The sequence below is a fragment of the Amblyomma maculatum genome, chromosome 11 (assembly GCF_055883805.1).
Source record: "Amblyomma maculatum isolate TAMU_Amacu chromosome 11, ASM5588380v1, whole genome shotgun sequence".
Taxonomy (NCBI): Eukaryota; Metazoa; Arthropoda; class Arachnida; order Ixodida; family Ixodidae; genus Amblyomma; species Amblyomma maculatum.
Window position 1 is genome coordinate 79,442,909 of NC_139354.1, and position 22,092 is coordinate 79,465,000.

The 22,092-nt window shown below is 42.6% G+C and overlaps 1 protein-coding gene across 1 annotated transcript in view; it reads left to right on the plus strand.

Annotated features, from left to right (window-relative positions):
- Positions 1 to 22,092, plus strand: part of LOC146174235 (putative sodium-dependent multivitamin transporter) — a 64,514-nt gene that overhangs the window by 25,421 nt on the left and 17,001 nt on the right. Inside the window, exons 6-10 of the mRNA XM_084583871.1 lie at positions 883 to 1,040; positions 4,921 to 5,061; positions 5,152 to 5,281; positions 9,670 to 9,758; positions 14,127 to 14,236. Of these exons, the coding sequence (XP_084439997.1) occupies positions 883 to 1,040; positions 4,921 to 5,061; positions 5,152 to 5,281; positions 9,670 to 9,758; positions 14,127 to 14,236 (628 nt within the window). The remainder of the gene's footprint in view (positions 1 to 882; positions 1,041 to 4,920; positions 5,062 to 5,151; positions 5,282 to 9,669; positions 9,759 to 14,126; positions 14,237 to 22,092) is intronic.

Sequence of the window (22,092 nt, forward strand, 5' to 3'; positions counted from 1 at the left end):
ATTTTTTGTGTCTAACTTACAACAGTGTAAGAGTTGCATATTAGGCGCTTAAAAGTAAAGGTAGAATGCGAGTGTGCATTGTTTTTTGTGTATTTCTGCTGTATTCTTCACAACATAATAATTTAGAAAACCTTCTTTTGAGACCGAATGTACTTTTACTCCTGTGGGTAACATAGAGCATGACTGACACAAAAACAATGTCTTCAGAAATGTCAGATAATATTGAAACGCAAGAACAATGATTTCTGGGAGCACTGATAAAGTTTCAAGGTTTCATAACGTAGAACGTCTTTCTGGGCTAGTTGGTAGCTTATTGTTTTAAATTTAAAGGAGCCACAAACCGCACACACACATAACCACCAGCGAAGAAAAGCGAGACTGTAGGAAAATTGTTTCATTACAACAAAAGCCAAGCTCTCATAACTGCCAAAAAATGACACAGATTTGTGCTACGCCAAAGGGGAATTAGTTGTATAGATTCCATATATTTGCAGTAGCTGAGCGGAATATGAAGTTATTTGTTTCCTGCAGGACAGAAAATATTTCCTTAATCCTTCAACCTGTTGGATAACTTAAAGCCGAATTGTCACAAAATATGCACGTTTCCCATCACTAGCTTCTTCAAGCTGTGCATGCTCGATATGCATAGCCAGATAATTCAGAGTGGGAACGTACAACAGGAATTTACATGGCTTTTTGATCACCAAATTAAAAAGATAGCTTTCATGTCTATTCCTACGCCTAGGTGTGTCTTTCACACTGAGAAGAAAGACATACATTTATATTTTAAATAATTCATTCGGATCGTTATTCAACTGTACGTCCTGCGAAAGGTTCTTTGAGCGCAGCATCATTTTAACACACGATTTCTTTTTCACAAAGGGAGGACTTAGAGGAGTTGTTTGGGCGGACTGTGCTCAAGCATTCGTCATGTTCCTGTCACCCATCGTCATCATCGCAAAAGTTATCTATGACTCCAGTCTCGTGAGCCCGCCGCTACGACCCATTAATGAGATCAGCATTACTGACCTCGCTTTTCGGTGAGTACAATAGCATAAGTAATTTGGAGCGCTATTTTGTCCTACCTTAACTACTGTCTCATCATGCAGTTTCTTAGAAAAGGACAACACGCCAAATAAAAGTGTCTCTTACGAGGTTTTTGGAAGTTTGTAGGAAAGTCTCCTCTCATTCCTCATACTCCCCTTTGCAGCTTCAGCGTTCTATACAGCCCTTAATCGAACTATGAATGGTCGAAATTCAATTCTACAATATTCAGAAAGAAGGGACAGCATGGGAATAACATGAGTTTTTTGGACAAGCTAAAGTTAAATGCTTCTAAAGCAAGGCGATGAACGTTATACCCGAAATTTTGTATCAAGCATGGCTGTTTTTCCGCGTAGATATGAGAAAGGAGTCAGCCCAATACAACATTTATTCCAGTGAAATTCAATCGCCTTGATTGGGCCTAGGGCCTCGTTACTACCAAGTGCCACTTGGTGGAGGTTCTGAATGCAATGAAGAGGACCATGCCCTTGAAGGCGCAGCCTGTCGAAGAGACAGAGCCCCTAATGTGTGCGCTACCTCGTGAGTACGCTACCTCCGACGGCCGGCCAGATGAAAATGACTAAGAATGGTTTGACTTATTCGTCCGCTTCGCAAGATTCACCTCGTGGAACGACGCTACAAAGTTAAGGCAGGTCTACTTTGAACTTTAAGGATCGTTTGAGTGCGATTTGGAAATAATACAAATTTTAGGAATAATTGAGCGCAATCAGGGCAGAGATTCTGGAGCCCTTCACAAGTGCCGTCCGGATAGAAAAAGTGGAAGTGTTTCTCCAAACCAACATTCAGCTCTCGAATTTTTCAGTCGTAAATTACACTAGAGAAATTAAAAGCCTGTTTTGTAGTGCAGATGCTAAAATAACTGACAAAAGAAAGTGAAATTTTCTATGCGAGGCGTCAAAGGTTCTCGTTTTGCTGTCCTCATAAGAAGCTAACCCCAAGGCATTGCCGAATTCGAGTGAAACGTGTCCTAAATAGAACAAACTGTAGGCACCCGAACTCAACAATGCAACCGTTCCTCTCTTCATTGGTTCTCTGTAAGCAACTGCAAAGCCACAGCTACAGGCCAGGATAACCTCCGTGAGATTATCTGGGAAGCCGTTCAAAAAACGCTACGGCGGATTCTGCCACGCAAACGTCATTTACGGGCGTCATTCATGAAGAAGTCCAGCGACCATTGGGCATTTCTCGACAGCTCCGAGACAAGAAGCAACAGCGATCAACTATGCTGCTTCAGTACGCCGTGCTGCTCTCGTATGATAGCCTCCAATGCACTGCCGATGCCAACGGAGAGCTCCTGAACGCCGCATCTTGGCCACCGCCTGCCCAGGAAAAGAATGGCACCTCAGCACCAGGGAGGGTAACGCCTGGAGGACATCGAACAATATTGCACTGTGGTGAGGTTGGACACATCCTTTGGGCGCCTACCGTACCTACGAATCGGCCTGCGCAGCTTTGCAATTGATACCTCATGGCCCTGCTCAGCTGAAGAACCGCAAGAAATGGACATTCACGCAGAAGAAGGTTTGTGCCATAAAACCGTCGGTTCAGATCTCCATAGCCATAGAGAGTCCGCTTTGCTTTGCCGGAGTAGAGCTATGATGGCAGTGTGCGAGTAAGGTATGTTAGCAACCGTAGGAGTAACTAAAGGCTGGAGTTCTAGAGGTGAGTTTGCTACGTGTTGACATAACGAAGATCCTCCGCCGTCGACAACGACTGATCACTCAGCAACATTAACACCACCGCTAAACACGACAACAGCATCGACGACAGCGCGACCAGACTCCAAGTTGACCGCACCGGCCAGCGAAGTGACCACGGTGCACCCGAGCCGTGACCTCAGCGCACGACGAATCAAAGGGAGAACACCAAAGCCAACATGCAATGCGAGTATACGAAAAAGTGACTTCAGGTTGCTACGTCTTCAAACATTTGACATATCTGTTGTCTAGAAGTCAGACCGCAAGAGATACGGTCCAGGCTGTTTATCCCGAGCCCCCATCAGCGCTCTCACGAAAGAAGACAACAGTGGCGCCTTCTTGTTAACGGTATCCACCAGCAGTTTTGCACAACAGATGTGCTCGAATCCTGAGCTGCAAAATCTAGTGGAGAAGCTAGCAGGCAAGGCCACTTCTTGTCAAGCTGTCTTCAGGCATCAGTTGTCCTTCTCATTATACATGGCATCCTCGCAAACACCTTAGCATCCAACAGGACCGCTCATGGTGTTCCTAAAATCTTCAAGGAAGAAATTCTGCTGCCGCCCCATGATGGACTAAACGAGGGCATCTCAGTTTTTCACACACATTTTACCACATTTCAGAGAACTATTATTGACTTTGGTTAACCACCAAGGTTACACGTAACGTGAAAACATGCCGTGGATGTCAGCGACGCAAGACACCTTCTATTAGACCAGCTGGTCGACTGAAACTTATATCACCCCGATCCCGCGCTTTCAACAAATTGTGACCGATCTTCACGCCCTTTTCATGACTTCATTAAGGGGCAACAATTATATCAACGGAGCCGCAGATTTCATAAATCACTGTTCCGAAGCCAAAGCCGTGCCTAATGGCACCGTGGTCGAAGTAGCCAAGTTCTTTGTTAAACCAATTATCTTGCGACACGGCGCCCGCGAAGTTCATCTCAGGTACTGGGGAGCAGCACCGACGACGGTGCTCACCCGTCTTGACCAACGGTGATACAAGCCATTGATATACAAGAGCTTACCATCTCCAGACCAATGGACTAACGGAGCTTCTCAACAAGCTTACTGCAGACGCTATGGCTACGTATGTCGACGCGGAACACAAAACCTGTGGTGCCATCCTGCCATCCTGCCCTACGTGTCCCAATGCAGTGCCCCAATCAGCCATTGTGTTCTTGAGCTAATCCTATTGCTACGCATCAATATGTATTATGCGTTGGTTTATAGGAAAGAAAAGGCACACTACCTGTCACATTTCTCTGCCGATACCTGAACCACAAGTTTGTCATGCTCTTTAAAGGTCGACTGATGGTCAAATCATCAGACACCTTCACTACGCTAGGTAAATAAATCATCACTGCCTAAAGTGGTGAAGCTTGGCGTCCAATTATAAACAAATATAAAGGCTGAGAATAAGAGTGTATTGCTTCTTATTGTGAAAGTTGTTCGACGCCGACCAATACAAATAGCATGCGTCCTCAATGCAGCGATGGAAAAGTTTTGCCTTTTATGTCAAAAGTAAAACTTGTAGCAAAGCTTTAGTGGAACACTTTGTCCAAGACGGCGTTTATCCCCAAGGAGCTGCTCGCACAGATTTATTCCAACCGTAGCGCTCTTTAGCGTGTATCACCCGGTCGTGCATGGCACTCCCGCACGCCATGTGATCTTGATCACCAGCGATTATAATTTGTTTCACGTTTTACAACGCCAGAGTAATAATTACAAATGCAAGAGAACTCTGCAGGGTCATCCACTTCTAGCTATAACACAGACACTGCTTTAAAAGCAACATTGCGTACGACACAGCCACATATCGATGCAAATCGGTACAAGCACACTGGGACCATGACGTGCTGCTTCACATGGCCTGCTACTTAGCTCTATTGTGTGGCCGGGCGAACCGAATAGCACTTTGAAGGCGCTGAGAGCGTTAGAGCTAGAAGTGAATGCGGCTGTACTCATTACAAACGTAGTTCAATTATAAGTAAACAAACTACACCTAACTCTCGACTATGATCATATAAATTATACAGGTATCGTTATGGGTGCAATCAAGCATCGATGTCAGACGAATTTTAGAACTGTGCGCACTATAAGCAGTGTTTCTGTTCATGGTACCTTAGAATGAGATATTTCTGAACACCATGCAGGCCAACTTTCGATATGACAAACGACGAGAGCCTGTGGAGTGGTTTGGCTGGTGCGCTGCCTTACAGTTTGGTCCGTACGGGTTTCGATCAGATGGCCGTACAGAGGTTCATGGCCGCGAGATCCTTACAGGAAGCAAAAGGGTAAGTTTCTTTTATTTGTCTGCATATATTTTCTACATACTGATTTCAAAATATATGCAAGCAATTTTTGATCTGTTTTTTTTTTTTCAGAATTGCCATTGCTGGTCCCCTGTTCGTGCTGTTGTTTTTCTTTCTTGGGGACTGCACCGGTGCAGCGATTATATACTGGTTCCGAGACTGCGATCCTGTCCTAAGAAGAGATATCAGGAGCTATGACCAGGTGAATATAAATGCCTAAAACACGAGGTTCTTTTACAGGCTTGTGTCGGATGGAACCGAGATTGCATTTTTTAGTTCGCAAACGTATATTCAGTGTGGAAGAGTAGGATTGAAAAATTAGGTCTGAGTGTATTGTGCTGTGTGCCAGTACTGGATATTTACCGTCCTAAAGAAGAATTACAGTGCATTATAAATGGCTACATTAAATCCACTGGAAGTAGGTAGTAGGAGGGACTGCACACTGCGGCCTTGAGATCCTGCAGTATTTCACCAGTACTTGCAATTATTATTCACGGGAAGAAAAATAAAGCTGGAAATTTTGCGCCGCTGCACGGAATTTTCGTTCCCTTGGAAGAGGCCATGAGCTCATACAACTGAGCATTCCGAGCCAGCCCAAGGCCTGTGCAGGAGATGAAAGAAATTGATCTGGAGTTGCAACAGAGCTTACCGCAAAAAGGACGGGTTTCATAGGTTCAGAAAACAGTAACCTATTCTTGATTGCCAGTCATACTAACTGAAAAGGCTTTACAACGTACCTAAGCACCCCAAATTATTACATCAGCAGAAGATGATATGCATCACTGGACAGGAGGCGTTTCCAGCGGAAGTCTAGCTTTGAAAGCTCGCGAGTTGTTAACAGGTTCTTTAAGTCAAAGTGTCATTACAGCTTGCTTACGCCTGCCTATATACTGTGCTTTGTTTGCCCTTGTCGTTTCCTTCTGTATTATGTGCAGCTCCATTGACATGTAAAGCTATCAAGCATTGTTAGATGCCCTCTCGTGGTCTTTCCAATACCTCCTATAATCCCAGGTTATGCAAGAAACATAGAGTTTATGCTTAGCGTGGTTGTCAGCAGTAAGAACCTCTATTGTGGCAGCGCTTTACTCCCGAAATAATTATGCATGAGATTCCACTCCTGTTGTTTTATTACCTTGAGCCCACCATCAAGCTTCTGCGAAGATGCGACGTACACGGCATGCTACAGACGCGGTTCTTTATGCTCACAGACAACTATGTTTGGGTCGTAAGTGGACACTTCAATCCAAAGTACATCAAGGTATGAATACGTACAGTATAGTGAGGGGCCAGAGTCGCAAGTTGCTGTTGTAAAATTATATGCTGGACACCTGTTCAACACGCCATGGAAGTGAAAATCGATTTGAGGGCATTGTAGTTTTTCTTCAAGCTGCACAAATTTCCTAACACGAGAAGAAAAATAATTTTTATGGTTGATCTAGTTCTACAGTGAGGTGTTTAAATAAGAAGCGTATGACAGAGAACAAACTAAAAATATTTTGGACTCTCTTATTTACAACTTCCCATCCACGGCTGTGCTGCTTTGCCTTTTCGTCACACTCAATTGTTTAAAATATATTCCACTTTTCTGCAGATGAAAAAATCGCACAAAATGTCAGCTAGTGTAAAACTTTTATATGTTCCTTGTAGCATAATTATTTCATTTATTATTGGTTTAAAACTTTGCTTTGTCTACTGCTATGCTATCTTTATGACGCTCGCTGACGTGCAGTCTCAGTGATAACGGTATGAACCATGGGCCTGCGATTTACGATTTCGTTTTATTTGTGCACGATTCGTTCAATATGTATTAAAATGAGTAACACAGACCAGTAATTACGAATTTTTCAGCAATTAAATATTATGATACAGGTAAGATATTCTCTTAGTTTGCGGCATGCTATACAAGGAAAGAGGTTACATATATATGGTCCAAATATTATCCCCCGAAAGAGTGAGGAGGGGTAGTTGTGTAGTCAGCATTATCGAGTGCAGAGAGCGGCATTCACAGTAGCGATAATTACGTTACGATAACCGGGTTACTGGTCTACGAGCACTTAAGGTAGGCTTAGGCTTCAGAACAGTCGCCACAAATACAATTTGTCTATAAAAAATCGGTCTATGAGAGCGCCGCTATTAGCTTTGCTAATAGCAGGGCTATTGGCAAAGCTTAGATTCATATTCCTTTTATTATCACAAGCAGCATTCTACATGTCTTTGTTGAAGGTTCTGAAAGCCACCAATAGCAACAATTCGTGATCACAAATTTCAACTTTATTTGCCCTCTCCACGTGACACGACTGGTGAACTCTGTAAATTTAAATACAGAGACATTTCGAAAACCTTCATCCTAGCCAATGCTTCACAAGTAGCGCATTTACTACAAGAACATTCACTCTTCAAGGCAAGACATAGATTAAAATGCATTTAAATTAATATATACTTGCCTGGTTTTTTATAGAACAGTTCAAAAATCCCTAAGTATAAGATCAGAAGCAAAAATATTTTAAAGAACGAGCTTTCAGCCTTGGCGTGTATTTTTTCTCTAAGTTATCTTCCAATTCCATTGCGCGTTGTGTCCACCTATCTAAGGACGTTATATTAATCCACTGGTGCTTATAGTGCGAGTTGAGTGTTCAAATTCATGAACAGGGCAGTGCTACAGTAAACTTAGAAATTGGCAAAATTGTTTCCTGAAGCCCTTCTTGGTGAAGAAAATGGTGCTTTTCGAACAAAAATAGAATCGAGAAACAAAAAACCTCGAGCGGCAAATTGGCTGCCACTCTGCGCCTGTATCGACGCCAAATTTGAACTGCCTGTTTTATTACGCGTTTCTTGTCCTCGCCTTCGCTCTATCTCGGAAATGCCGACCATTCAGTTGGCAATGGCAGTCCTTTCCTATGCACCTAGTGACAGAACCAAAACAGTTTAAAAGCGAAAGCTTTTATGACTCCCCTCCATAGATTCTTCGTAGTGTACGCCGTGCACACGTGCTTCAACCTTATATCGACAAAAGACCGCATGACAACCGTTAAAAATAAATACTAAGCACCAGCATTGCCCGAGCTAGCGCACTCGAGCATGGGCTCGAGCAAATGTTCTCATAAAATATCTTTTTCCGTTTTTCCGTTCTTTTTTTATTTCGCCGCAGCAGCTATGACGTCACTCAGTCTCCATGGTCGCCGAAACCGAGGTTAACACGCGCTCGTCTCTACCTATTCACGTTGCGACCACGACGTCACTTAACCGCAGCTACGCTTGAGCCGTGACGTTCGCTCTGTCCAGCTAGCCTGCGCTGCCTCTTAGCCGGTGCCTTTCGTATCGCAACAGTTCTCGTAAACTGAAAGGGAGCAGTCGACATGGATGATCTAGGCAAGATGCCTAGTGAATTGTTCTATTCTCAAGATAGCGAATTGGACAGGCTGAATCTGACCATACTGTGGACGTAGCTCGACCAGATTTTGACACACATAGACGAGGAGAGGCTGGTCGGTAGAAACGTGCCGCCACTTTCGCTTTAGTTACTTAGGTTTACATGTGTCAAATCTTTGCCTAATACTTTGTCCAGAAAAAATGGCGTGAAATTCCAACTGGAGGTTGTTGGGAGTGCAATACGTCATTTTTGGACGTGTTGTCTTCACTACGACAACTGCGCGTCTAATGCACCCAGTTTTCGTTTTGAATTCAACAACGCGAATTTGTCTCTTGCCGCAGAACATTAGAAAATGAATTTATTTAGTTTCAAAAACTGATATCGCATCGTTTTCATCATAGTAATAAACTATACTAGTCAGGAGTAACCGGCCAAGTGGGTAAAAAATAGTTAAGTAAAACTAATTGCTTGGCTAGTTGGTGCATTGCTCTTAAAAGGAAAGAATAACATCGCTAATAGAGACTCACGAATAGGCACAAAGGACAGGACTGTTAACTAGTGAGTTTTATTCACTATATTTGTTTCACACTAAATTACCTCCGATATGGCTGCGTTTATTTGACAGTATATAGCTTTTTTCTCTTTCATACTCGCTAGTTTTGTTTTTAAATTAATAATATTATCTCATATACCCGTTGTGTAAAGGTCATGCATTGCGTTGGTTTTCACGTCGCATTTCTGTGTCGTATCAGCGTTTCTGTAGTATAGAATACCTGCATGAACAATGTGAGATTTGATTTCTACTGTACCAGCAAGTTAGGCTTTATTGACTTCAGAATAAATTGTGAGGTTGCTGCACCAAAACAAAACTTAAATTACGAATAATGCGCTAATATTGCGCTCTTTTTTAGTTACAGTTTAATGAACGAAATATAACACGGAAAACCTTGCGCTGGGCGCAGATGACCTTATAGCCTATGTGCTATTAAACCCAACTCAACTAAAAACATTTAATGTAGCCACAGTGGGGCGCATATTTTTGCAGTATTCCTCGTGGTGGCGAGGATAGCGCCGCCCACTAGGAGGTGATTTTACAGTAATGCGTTCGGCGTCGCACATCGTGAGGTATAAGTGAAGGAACAGCCAAAGTGTCACAACATGGAACATGGAAGAAGCATCATCTTCTACACTCCTATATTGATTACCCCATCATAACTCAGGTGGTTCCATATTACATGATGACAAGTTTGTCGGACATCCCAATGCTGAGAGGACTGTTTCTTGCCGGTCTTGTTGGCGCATCTACAAGGTAAGAGAATGCACATTTACTGCCCTTGTGGCCGGCTTTAAGGTTTACAGTTTCTGCGCTTCTTCATTGTAGTGGAAATTCTACACTGAAATTATGTTATTAAGGGCTCGTAATATTAAATGCTTTCTGGCTTTGCTTTTTCTGACCTTCAAAATCCTGACAAATTTGATTCTATGCCACAATTAACATTCTACGCGCCGTCACATATGTAAGTACTTTGAAAGAAAAATATATGTTTAATACTTTATTCTTTACTTCTTAGGTGCATCCATCCTTTTTGATATGCGAAAAAAGCTTAGGGGACCAGCAGAAATGAGAAATCAATGCGGTTATCGCAATACGATACATTATATGTGATTCGAGCGTACATTTTAAACAATAATAGGAATTTTAAACAAAACGTTTACGCAAATTAGTTCTGCCTCATTCTCCCGTAGTAAGGTAACATTCCCCAGAAAGGATTAATGGTCGTCAGTAATCTGTAATGTATATTTGGATTAGTTGCTCTGAGATAAAAATACACAATGACCTAGAATTCAGCTTTTGCAGCGTATAAAACAGACTACTTGACAAATCGCTCGGCTATGCTGGATCTGTATATATTCATACCTTTTCTCCTGAAAAATTGCCTAACGAAGAGGAGCAAAATGCCGATTGTGGTTAACTTTAAAAAGCGACGAAGCGAATCACGAGGCAGAACTTAACATATAATGTTTTAGTCAATAATTTGCTTCTTCAGGTTAGACATTTTGCTGAATGTCAGTGAGGTTGTTGATTTAGATTATATTCACCAATTGAGTTGCGTTATAGTATAAACTTGCACGTTATCGTTCTATATGTATAAGTTATGCGTGTGTTTCATTCAGAAACGCGCGAAGGATGCTGCCATTATATTCAAGCTCTAAAGTTTTTTTCTTTCGTGCACTGCTAGGGAAGAAAATTTGGAAGAGTGCGCTGTTGTTCATTATATTTTTTTTTTTGCTGCCTGTGGAACACAAGACATAGCCTTTCCTTTTGCAACATTGGAAAACGAAGCGCGAAATTGTATCACGCGCAGCGACACACAACAAAAACAAGAAAGGATGAAAATACCTTGAAGAAGGAATTTCTAACCCAGTAGCTGCTGTCTGTTTGAGTCGGCAGGATTCATATTTTTCTTAAGTAAATGTATTTGAAATAAACATCTGCAGTTCAGCAGGTGATCGGTAAATATTTTGCTGCATTGTGCGTAACCTAAATGTTCTGCTACTTTGAACTGTAGAGGACCAAATATAGTCTCTACAAGGAGAGCCTAGACTAAGATGCTCCACAGCGCTGATTTTCTCACGTTTTTATAGTGTCTGATTTTTTTCACCAGCTCGTTCGATCATGTGTGCACCGGGACACGCGAGCTTGGACAAGAATCATGCATTATACATCATAAAATGAGGACATACTAACTCAGCGAGGGCTGTTAGGGTCGCGCTTGAACTTGAATTTCATTAGCCTTCGAAACAAAGGGTGATTTCCTCGAAACAGTCATGGCAATATAGTGCAGCACCACGAGGGACTAAGGAAGGTCTACCACCACCCCATTGTCAGCCGTCTAAGGAGATGCTTGTAAGATGAACGCTTCGAAAAATACAATACAAGACCGCAGGCTCATTCTACGAAAAAATAGCCACGCTCTATATGACGCTTCCAATTGTACAAACAGAGCTACACCAGAGCAGTGGGAGGCAGCGCTGCTCTGATTCGGAGACACAGTCAAGGTTTGCCTATAAAGGCAGCAAGTTGACACACCTTCTGTAATAGTGCTGGGCGGCATAATCCATTTATGATTGCTCAGGCTTTTTAGAGATCAGTAATTTTAACTCCCGGTCAATTTCTCACTACGCTATGAGCAAACACCACCGAATTGTAAGTAAACTGTTAATTTGTATGTTTGCAAGTTGAAACAGTAAACGTTCGCCCCCTCAGCGCAAGGCGAGACCACATTGTGCGCTTAAAACCTCAGATCTCTCAGAACTTGAGTGAAATTCCGTTTGAAAAACGCCAGTACTAAGGTGTGCCCACAAACCCACTTTTCCTATAGCTGCGAAGTTTTATTTGACTTCTTACGGAATTAAGGTAAGTTACTTTGATCAGTGGTCCTCTGTAGCCTAGTGGTGGCAAAAATATTCCTTGCTTCATCAACGGACCGTAAGGTGGGCACCTGCTAATGACTGGTCCACTATTGGCTACGGCTTGTGGCAGGAAGCTGGCAGGTACAGTTTACTCCGAAAGCCTAGTATGCCAGCCGCTTGCAAGTCTGAGATTTTCTTGTTTGTGGAGCAAAACAACGGCACATTTTCAAATAAAATGTACGACATTTCCGTTATTGGAATGCAGCCGCTTTTATCATTCAAATGCTTCAGCATGAGTCAAATAGGAAGATAGTGCAAAGTTCTACACAATATACAACCAAAGTTAGCACTATAATAAGCCCCCAAGAAAATTCCTCAGCATCGGCTTTATGAGGTGCACTAAAACATCGACGGTACACTTGGACTTTATTGCTATGTGTAGCCCCCCCCCCCCCCCCTTAGTGTGCAAAACGAAAACACTTTTAACTTTAATGTATACTGGCTGCATGACCACGCGCGCCAAATTTTCTCACTGATCTCTCTTTGACAAAGCCGAGACGTGGAGTCCAGAACGCTGTCATTGGTCGCCTAGTCTGCTTCCGCATTCCTACAGCAGGTTGTTGTTTATCAAATAACAAATGGCCCATGCTCACGCAAGGAGATTGGCCAAGAATTTGGCAGGTGAGGGTGTTTCTCCGCTGTGCTGGCTTCTTTTCTTCATCAGGCAAAGCACGAAGTGCGTGTAAAGGCGTTTAATTCAAATAATACATGCAGACTTGCTTTTCCAAGTCGTAATTTCAACCTTCTTGTAATTACCCATTTCTGTTAGCATAGAAACCGATTTGGATCCTCGTTATGTTTAAACTAATATCCAAAGCGCAATTTCTTGCATCTCTTATGAAAGGGTAATTTCAGAGATTGCTTTCAAGAATTTCCGTTATCATAACACCTTAAATTGGTGAATCAGGATCACACCACGAAATGAGAATCAGTGCTACGATCCATCTACTAAAGTACACATTTACTATACGACGTCCACCTATCCACATCAAAAATCAGTGTTCTTAATCATCATGAAATGTTAATTACTTCGCAGGTTTGGAGACGTGGAGCTACAGTTGTCTTATTGAGCAGCACATGCGACTAGGGGTCCACTTTCGATATTTACGCCACTGAAAAATCTTGATATGTCTGCGTTTATTCGGGGTAGCATGAATGCTGCCTTTTTCAGTAGCTTGTTTTGTCTATCTGGTATGACGATATGAATGTCTCAAAATAAACCTCCTTTGATTTCTTATACCACGAAATCTTGCAAATCCGCCCGCTAATGATGCTCCTGCTAGATTTGTGGCTTGAACAACGTCCTCATTGCTTATATAGAGATATTACGTGACACAAATACGAGTAGAACATATTACTTGCCAGCGCGAGAAACTTACAAATATTGCAGAACAAGTGGAAAGCGAATGTAATTGAAAGCGCACATAACAGGACCAAAATAAAAACAAACTTAAGTTTGGTAGTCGTGTCCTAAACGAATTATTTGATAATAAAATACGTGTCCGTATACAAGAATACAAAATTATGCACTCATCAAGAAAATCACGCCACGTGTACAAATACCACGTCAATCCTATTTTTAGCCTACAGATAATAATGAATTTTCCTTTTCTCTAGTGGAATGCACTGCACATGACACCGTACTGCTTGCTCCCGGCACTATATGGTATTGACTTTGCGTTGCGTTTGCTTTCATCTGAAAGTTGTAGATGCGCGAGATTATCCCATTATATTTTGTATAAATATGGTTTATATTTATATTAGTGTGTGGGGTTTGTTAAGACCAAAGCTGTTTTTGGTCTTAGTGTTTTTCTACATTGTGTAGGTAGCAGCCTCTCCTTTGTGGACAATCGTATAGGACTGAGGTGTGCGGCAAACCAATTGAATCACATCATAGCACCAAAACATTAAAAAAAAGCATAATTGTGATTGCTGTGTAGAATTTACTGAATTGAAAAAAATTTCAAAAACTTATATCTTATTTTTCCCTACACTTTATGAAGTGTGCAAAGAAGGGTTGTATACGGAGCGAATATTTAAAAGCTAACATTAAGAGCGCGTCTGCTCAACACGTAATAATTATTATGACGAGCATCGCACGGATGCTGGAGTTTTGTGGAAATGCAAATATTTCATTGTAGCAAACACACGCGATACGTGTGCGAATGGGGTATGTGCAATAATCCCTCTATTCCTCTTGCAGCACTGTTTCTTCCATCGTAAACTCTCACGCAGCCATATTTTACATCGATGTCGTCACTCCATACGTCAAGATAAGTGACAAGAGAGCACTGATCATCATGCGCCTATTAGGTAAGTAGAATGTCACTGCAATCGACTTGCCATGTTTCGCGCTAAGTGTATGTCTTGTACGCGCTAAGCATGCGCCTCGGGAGAGCGAGGTATGGAATCATTTTGTGCTTCCTGATATCAAACAATTCAACTTCAAAAAATGCCGCGAATTTTTTTTATTTATTGCATTGTTATAGCCCCGGAAAGGTCTATTTTAGGGAATTCGTCTATTGTCTTTGATTAGGTTTGTGACCGCATACATAGATCAAGAAAACCACGTTGTTATGGGGAAGGTATAGTCTTAATAAGTGACATCAATAGTATTATATCTTTCAGTCAAGCAAACTAATTTCTCGTCTTTAGCTAAATACGTAAATTTGAGTCGAACTCCTGCCTTCACATATTTGTGTCTTAAAACTTCAAGGACCCCGCCTGGATGGCGCAGTGGTTACGGCGCCCGACTATTGTTCCCAAGGAAGTGGGATCGAATCCCGGCTTCAGCGGCCGCTTTTAGATGGCGGTGAAAAGCAAGGCGCTCGTGTGCTGTGCGATGTCAGTGCACGTTAAAGAACCCCAGGTGGCGTAAATTTCCCGAGTCCTCAACTATGGCATCTCACATAGCCTCAGTAGCTTTGGGACGTTAAACCCCACAAAGCCAAACCCAAACTTCAAGAAACTAGAGAGCTGGCCTGCACACACGACCTGGAAGCTTTCTGGCGGCGTTGGACAAATGCCTATATGATTTACGAATACTGATCCTAAATGTTTTGTATAAGGCTGACCTCTTAGATGGCCGAAATCAAGAATATTTATATTTCCGCGCCCTTGTATTCAACTCCTCTGTGCCCACACGTTCGTTAGGATATCTTTAGCATGACTAGGTCAGAAGAAAACATGTAGTATCGCGTATTGTTTTGCGAAGTACTATCTACGTGGCCGTAAAGCTCGCCCGAAGTTGGAATTCCTTGCGGAAACAACTCTCAACCAGCGACGCAAATATTCTGGAATTTATTTTTCTAATTATGTAGCTTTTGTTTGCTAATTATCAATATTAAGTTATAAATAATAAACGATAACTGTGGAGTTTTACCACTCAAAGCAGCTCGTCGTCTAAGTGATGCCACAGTGTATGACTCATGATCAATTTAGACTACTTTGAAGTTTTGAGCGTCTATGCTATCGCACATCACATCGCCCAAGCAGCAAATCTATAAAGGACCGCCGATGTCGTGATTGAAATTATGTTCCGTTAGATAGGTAAGTGTTGTAACCACTGAGCTTTTCCTCCATTAAGGATATTGGAAGCCACGAGGATACTAAAAAAAATAGGTCTTAATGAGGGCATGAACTTCCCATTGTCATGACAGTGAGGACGAATTTTCGCTCTCTCACTACACCAGGAACTCTACATGCGAAGTGACCTACATTTTTATTTTCAATCCCTTGGCCTCTAGTAGTTTGACCATATGCTATAAGTTTTTGCGCCGCATAAGGCACCATAAAGATTAGTAGATACGTGCCAACAATATGAAGATAAGGAAATGTGCTGTCAGTATTTCTTTAGGAATGGTAGCCCCTCACTATGGCAAATCTTTCTCCATTTCCACTTTTACTCCAACCTTCTTTCCTTCCTTCAGTGAGCGGTTAAGGTGTCTACGTATAAAGTGTGACAGATACTACACCTTTACTTTCGTAAGACTATTGTTATATAACTTCTTGATATTAAATGCACCAGTTAATTTGCACAATTTTCGATCTCGAACCAAAGCGTCTCGCGACAGAACATCATTTCGGACAAGCTAAATACTTTAAAAGGCCTACTACAAGTTTTGTAAACCCATATAAACGGACACTCACTCACAACACACTACAGCCGTTAAAATATTTTATCACTGCGTCTGATCACCTATCCTTTCCTGAAGCCCTCAGTCTCTCTGAGTAGACAGAGCTTGTGTAAAATAGTAGACTGATTAGAGGAACGACAGGGGCATGTTCGCTAGTTCAGTTCAGTTCAGTTCAGTCGTTCAGTCGTGTCCGATTCTTCGTGATCCTATGGACCATGTCACGCCACGCTTTCCGGTCTCTCACTATCTTCCTAACATCACATAACTTCATCTTCAGCGCCTCGAGGATGCCATCTAACCATCGCGTTCGCTGCCTACCCCTTCTCCGGCGACCCTCAACCTTTCCCAAAATCAAATCTTTCTCCAGCGACTCCTCTCTTCTCATCAGATGACCAAAGTAGCTGAGTTTTACCTTTAGAATTTGACCCTCCAATGAGCAGTAAGGGTTTATGGTGGACAATATCGACTTATTTGATCTTCTGGCAGTCCAAGGAACTCTCAAGAGTCTCCGCCAGCACCACAATTCAAATGCGTCAATTCTTCGGCGGTCAGCCTTCTTCACAGTTCAAATTTCGCATCCATACATCACAACTGGAAAGACCATAGCACGAGTTATACGGATCTTGGTTGGCAGACTAATGTCTCTGCTCTTTACTGGGCAGTCAAGAATAATCATGGCTCTATTACCCAGAAGCAGGCGTCCCCTAATTTCATGGATGCAGTCTCCTTCCGGGATAATCTTGGAGCCCAAGAAGAGAAAATCTTTCACAGCTTCCACTTCTTGTCCCTTGATGCTCCAGGACTTGATAGGGCAAGGCGCCATGATATTTGTCTTTTTAATGTTCAGTTTAAGCCCAAACTTCTCACTCTCTTCCTGTACGCGCATCAGAAGTCTCTTGAGCTCCACTTCACTTTCTGCGAATAAAGTGGTATCATCCGCACATCTAAGGTTGTTGGTACGTTTTCCAGCAATCTTCACTCTAGCTGAAGACTCGTCCACACCGGCCTTCCTCATGATGCACTCAGCATATCGGTTAAATAGGCAGGGCGACAGTATGCAGCCTTGTCTCATTCCTTGCTCAATCGGAAACCAATGAGTGTGACCATGCCCAGTTCTGACTGTGGCCTCTTGCCCTTCATACAGGTTCCTGAGGAGACAGATGAGGTGAATTGGAACTGCCATCTCTTCGAGAGTTCGCCACAATCTGCTGTGAGCTTCGCAGTCAAACGCTTTTGCGTAATTTAGCAAAACATTCAATACCGCCCACCAATACAACATCGCTTATGCACTCTTCGTCGCCTATAGTTCCCAGCGCTCTCGCATAACGACGGAGACGAGTTGCTACTAAACTCTACAGCGCTGGATTTATTTCTGGCTGCCGAAGCAGTATTTTCGATGAAAGCGAAATGCCGAAAACGTTTTCAATTTTTAGGGTCATATATAAATATATATTTTGGCGGTCGATGGTTACCATATTATTTAACCGGAGAGCTTCATCTAAACACAGCCTTCACACATTTCTCTTGTGATGTTTAAATGTAGTTTAAAGCTGCTTAACCCGAATTTGGCAAGCATGCAAGTTAAGGTCGGCCGTTCGTTTTGGTGAAGTGTTACATTTAAGGAAACCTTTACCAGCTGTACAAATGAATCAAAGACGCTTTCAGTAGATGCAAAGGCGCGTCGTGGCTACCATTCCACTTCTTTCAGGTTCACTCAGCTGGCAGAGCACAAATTAACGTAAACTGACTCTATGTAGAAAGCACTTGATATCACTGCGAGCCTTGCCTCACACCACTGAAAAACTGATCGCCAGTTTCTGATCAGATTACTTAAAATGCCAACTCGAAATACAAGAGCTGCCACCAAACAGAATTTGAATCTTGGTGCATCTCACAATGTATACAGTATAAGGATTGTAGAATGTATGACCCGCATAGTCTCGAATTCACTGCCAGTACATATAAAAGAAGCTGTTAATGTTAAAGTATACAACCAAGACGCATTTTATGCGAACATCTTAAATGTATGGATTAGTTTACAATGTACTTCAAAAAGAAAGTAAATGCTGTCCTAATCAAGTGGACTGCTATCAAAATGGGAATCGCTGACTATTTTGAAGGGCTTGCATAGCTCCAGGAATGTTCTCTCCGGCAGAACTTTGCAATTACTTTTTATTGGGACACAACATTCTGCACGGAAATGTTTTTTTATTCGTTCTTTTGATGTGCTCGACATGACATGGGATATTTCTGATGTATAGTGTGTTTGCTGATTCGCTGCAGCCTACATTTGCAACCATGTTTTTTGTTTAGAGACGCAATAAGCCATTTTCTACGGGTCTAACAACTGCTTTGTATTTTATAAAATAAGGAAATCTGAAACAAATATGTACATATAAAAGGGAGACGTACATACCCCAGCACCGAACGACCCCACAGCACCTGTAGTAAGCAACTGCGGCTCTACGGCTCGAAGAGCCTGGCTCGAGTGGCGCCGTTTGTGAGTGGTCAAAATAATGCGTGGCCTATTGCAAAACATCCGAATCAGCCAGAAATCGGAGTGGAAAGACGTCCGCGGCATTTACGCTATATGCTTTACGAGCCGACCGATGGCTATAACGTGATGTAAATTTCGGTTACCTGATGTCAGGTACAACAAATTTTGTTATAGATGACGCGTCGTTTTAAATTATTACAACACTAAAGACAGTATTCTTCACTAACTGGAAAAGCTGATCCCTAATTCCAAACCAGGAAAGCGCCTTCAGACCTCGCCAACTTGCGACCGATCTCCTTATCATGAACGCTGTGCAAGCTTGCAGAGAAAATGCTGGTTATACGACTTGCTTGGTGTCTGGAACAGCACGGTGTATATCACCCCGCTCAAATTGGATTTCATCCTTACAGTGGACAGGTGGGCGGTCTTGGCATCAGAAGTGTTGTTATCTACCCGCAGCCGCAATGTCTGTACAATATTGACAAAGGACGTTGCGCAGTACTAACAGCTACACATACTTGGGCGTTACCTTAACTTCTACTCTGTCCTGGAGCTTACATATAACACTATCTGCTCCTCTGCCTTCCACAAACTCTGTTTCTTAAGACACAAACTAAAAAATGCACCCGCTTCCGTAAAGTTACTCTGTTACATCTCTTTCATTAGACCTAAGCTAGAGTATGCATGCATAGCATGGGATCCTCACACTAAGTCAGATATCAAGCACCTTGAGAAAATACAAAGAAAATCAGTTCGGTTTATATTTGATAAATTCGCTAGTTTTGACTCACCCTCTCAAACAATGACAGATAATTCTATTCCCACACTTGAATCCCGCAGAAAACAGTTGAGGATTGTGTTCCTTTCTCTTCTGATAAATAACACACTTGCAATAAACCAGCCCCCTTATATATCTCCTGCATCAACACGCTATACGAGACATCATCATCCTGACTCACTGACACCCTATTATGCTCGAACTAACACGTTTATGTTTTCCTTTTTCCCTCGCACAATATCAGATTGGAACACTAATTTACAGATGGATATGCATTGCGAATAATATTGTATAATTTCTTATTACTTTTGTTGTTGTTCTTTGCTCTTTTTTGTACTCAACTATGCCCCTCTGCTTGGACCAAAGGGTCTGCAGTAATAAATAAATAAATAAATAAATAAATAAATAAAGAAAGAATACGACAACATCATTCATGCCGCAGTTCTGAACGCCATTGACATGCTCCACCTACCTTTGATAGTACTCAGGTTTGTCGCATCATTTTTGGACGGAAAACATTTGCAATACGCCTCAGTGGTGACGCAGTTTGTTGATTCTTTTCACTACGTGGCGTGCCCCATGGATCAGTATTGTCACCGACATTGTTTAATATTGGTTTCATCCCACTTGCATGGCACTTACATGACATCTCTCAAAGCAAGTTTCTGCTATATGCCGATGACATCACGGTATGGAGCACTCACCAAGAACAGCTTACTCAAGAGGCTGCCCTTCAGTCAGCTTTAGATATTACCTCTAATTACGCTTCTTCCATTGGCCTTCAGCTTTCTGCGTGTACGACTACATACACGTGTGTCTCTAACCCCTGGGGACGCGGTAAACGTACTGCTAATCCAATTGATCTCTGTCTATCAGGCACCCCTCTACAGGAAAGTCTGAGCGCAAAAATTTTAGGCTTAACGATTCACCAGTCAGGATCAGCGACTGCTTGGCTTTCCCAGGCAAAAAAGCAAGCTATTAAGATTATGGGTTTGATTAGAAGAATTGCTCCTAAAATCGGTGGCGCTGGCTCATCTGTTGCACTCCAGTTGGTGAGAGCGGTGCTGCAGCCACGTAACGTTTATGAAGTCCAGTTCGAACATCTTTCAAGAGTACAATAAGATCGCTTTGAATCCGTGAACTGAAAAGTTATGAGAACCACTACATGCTTTCTACGAATCACCCCGGTCGGGGCATTACACGAGAATGCGCAGCTCAAGACCACAGATGATCTAGTACAGCAGCACCGTGATGCGCGCAGACTTAAAGCCGCCTTATTACATTCCATGCAAGCACTGAGGGCGTAGGCAACTTCACACATTATTCTTCAGCCACCTGCGCCAGTTCTCCCTCCCTCGAATTTTGTACAGTTACGTGGCAGCAAGCCAACAGATAACCGCAGATCAACGTCTGTCAACTCGGCATCGTCCATTTGCCAGAGATATGAAGAACAAGACGCTCACCTGCCTCAAGGATAAATTGTAGTGTACGTGGATGCAAGCATACAAGACTGTTAAGCAAAAACAGTAATCTACTTTCCGTGGAGACCTAGCCTGGATCAGACCTCTACGCTTAAATTTTATGAACAACCTACATCTTTCTGCGCTGAGCTCGTGGCAGTTCAGGAGGCGCTCTGCTTCGCGGCCACCATTACAATGCTTCCTACGGCCCAAGTTATCATTCGCACTGACGCACTTCAAGCGGTACGTTTGCTTCGACGGGTCAGCCGTTGCCCAAATTATGTCAGGACATTTACCAGCTTGAGGCGCCCATCCCGCAGTCAGTACGTTTTGAGTGCGTCCCACGGGACATTCTACCTTCCAGAGTCAAGCAGACTTAGCGACGTGCCTCGTGACCCAAGACTCATCATTACCACGGCTCCTTGATATAGACGACACTACCCTTCTTTTATCAAGAAAGTAACACCTCCGGCGCCGCACACGTGCTCTTATCCCTCCGTGTGCGGTATCGCTCCCCCACGATCTCACCCGTGCAGAGGAGGTTGCGCTTCGGAGGATCTGGGTCGGGGTTGCCCTGACACTAGCTGTCACTCGGACGTTGTCTCACTTCCGATACTTATATCCCCGCCCAGGGTGTCCGATATGTAAAGATGAAAATGTTGAAGCCGACATTTACCATTTACTGTGGGTCTGCCTAGCTCTGAAACCAACACGAATCCGGCAGTTGACGATAGCTGGCCTTTCAGCAAGCAATCCTGCCTCGTATCTCGCTTGAACGCAGGGACTACATTATCGCTTACTCTTGGACCTCATAATATCAGCCAACCTCTTTCTATTCATTATCATTAGCTCATTCTTCATGTCAAACCCTACTGATGCCCTGAGGCAAATAATGGCAATAAAAAACTGGGCAGTTTTTCTTCTTTCTCACAAACAACAATATCTAAACAAACGTTGCTTTTCAGAACCATCGCTCATTTACTTATTTATTCAATACCGCCAGCAAACGTTTGGCCTCCAAGGCTGGAGTGGTTACAAAGCAAAAAAAAAAGTTCTGTTTGCTACAAATTCCTGTCCTATTATGGCGACAAAAGCAGCGAAATACAAAACATCAACAAAAATATGCAGTGAAGAATTAAAACTCAACTATTATTCAGCAACACATCAATTCAACACTTATTAGCAAACTGGCACATTAAAAAATAACAACATATGCACAGCAATCACAAGCAAGCAACAACGGCTGCCAAAACGGATTCAAAGGATTGGGACGTTGACAAGTTCACCTCCTTACTCGG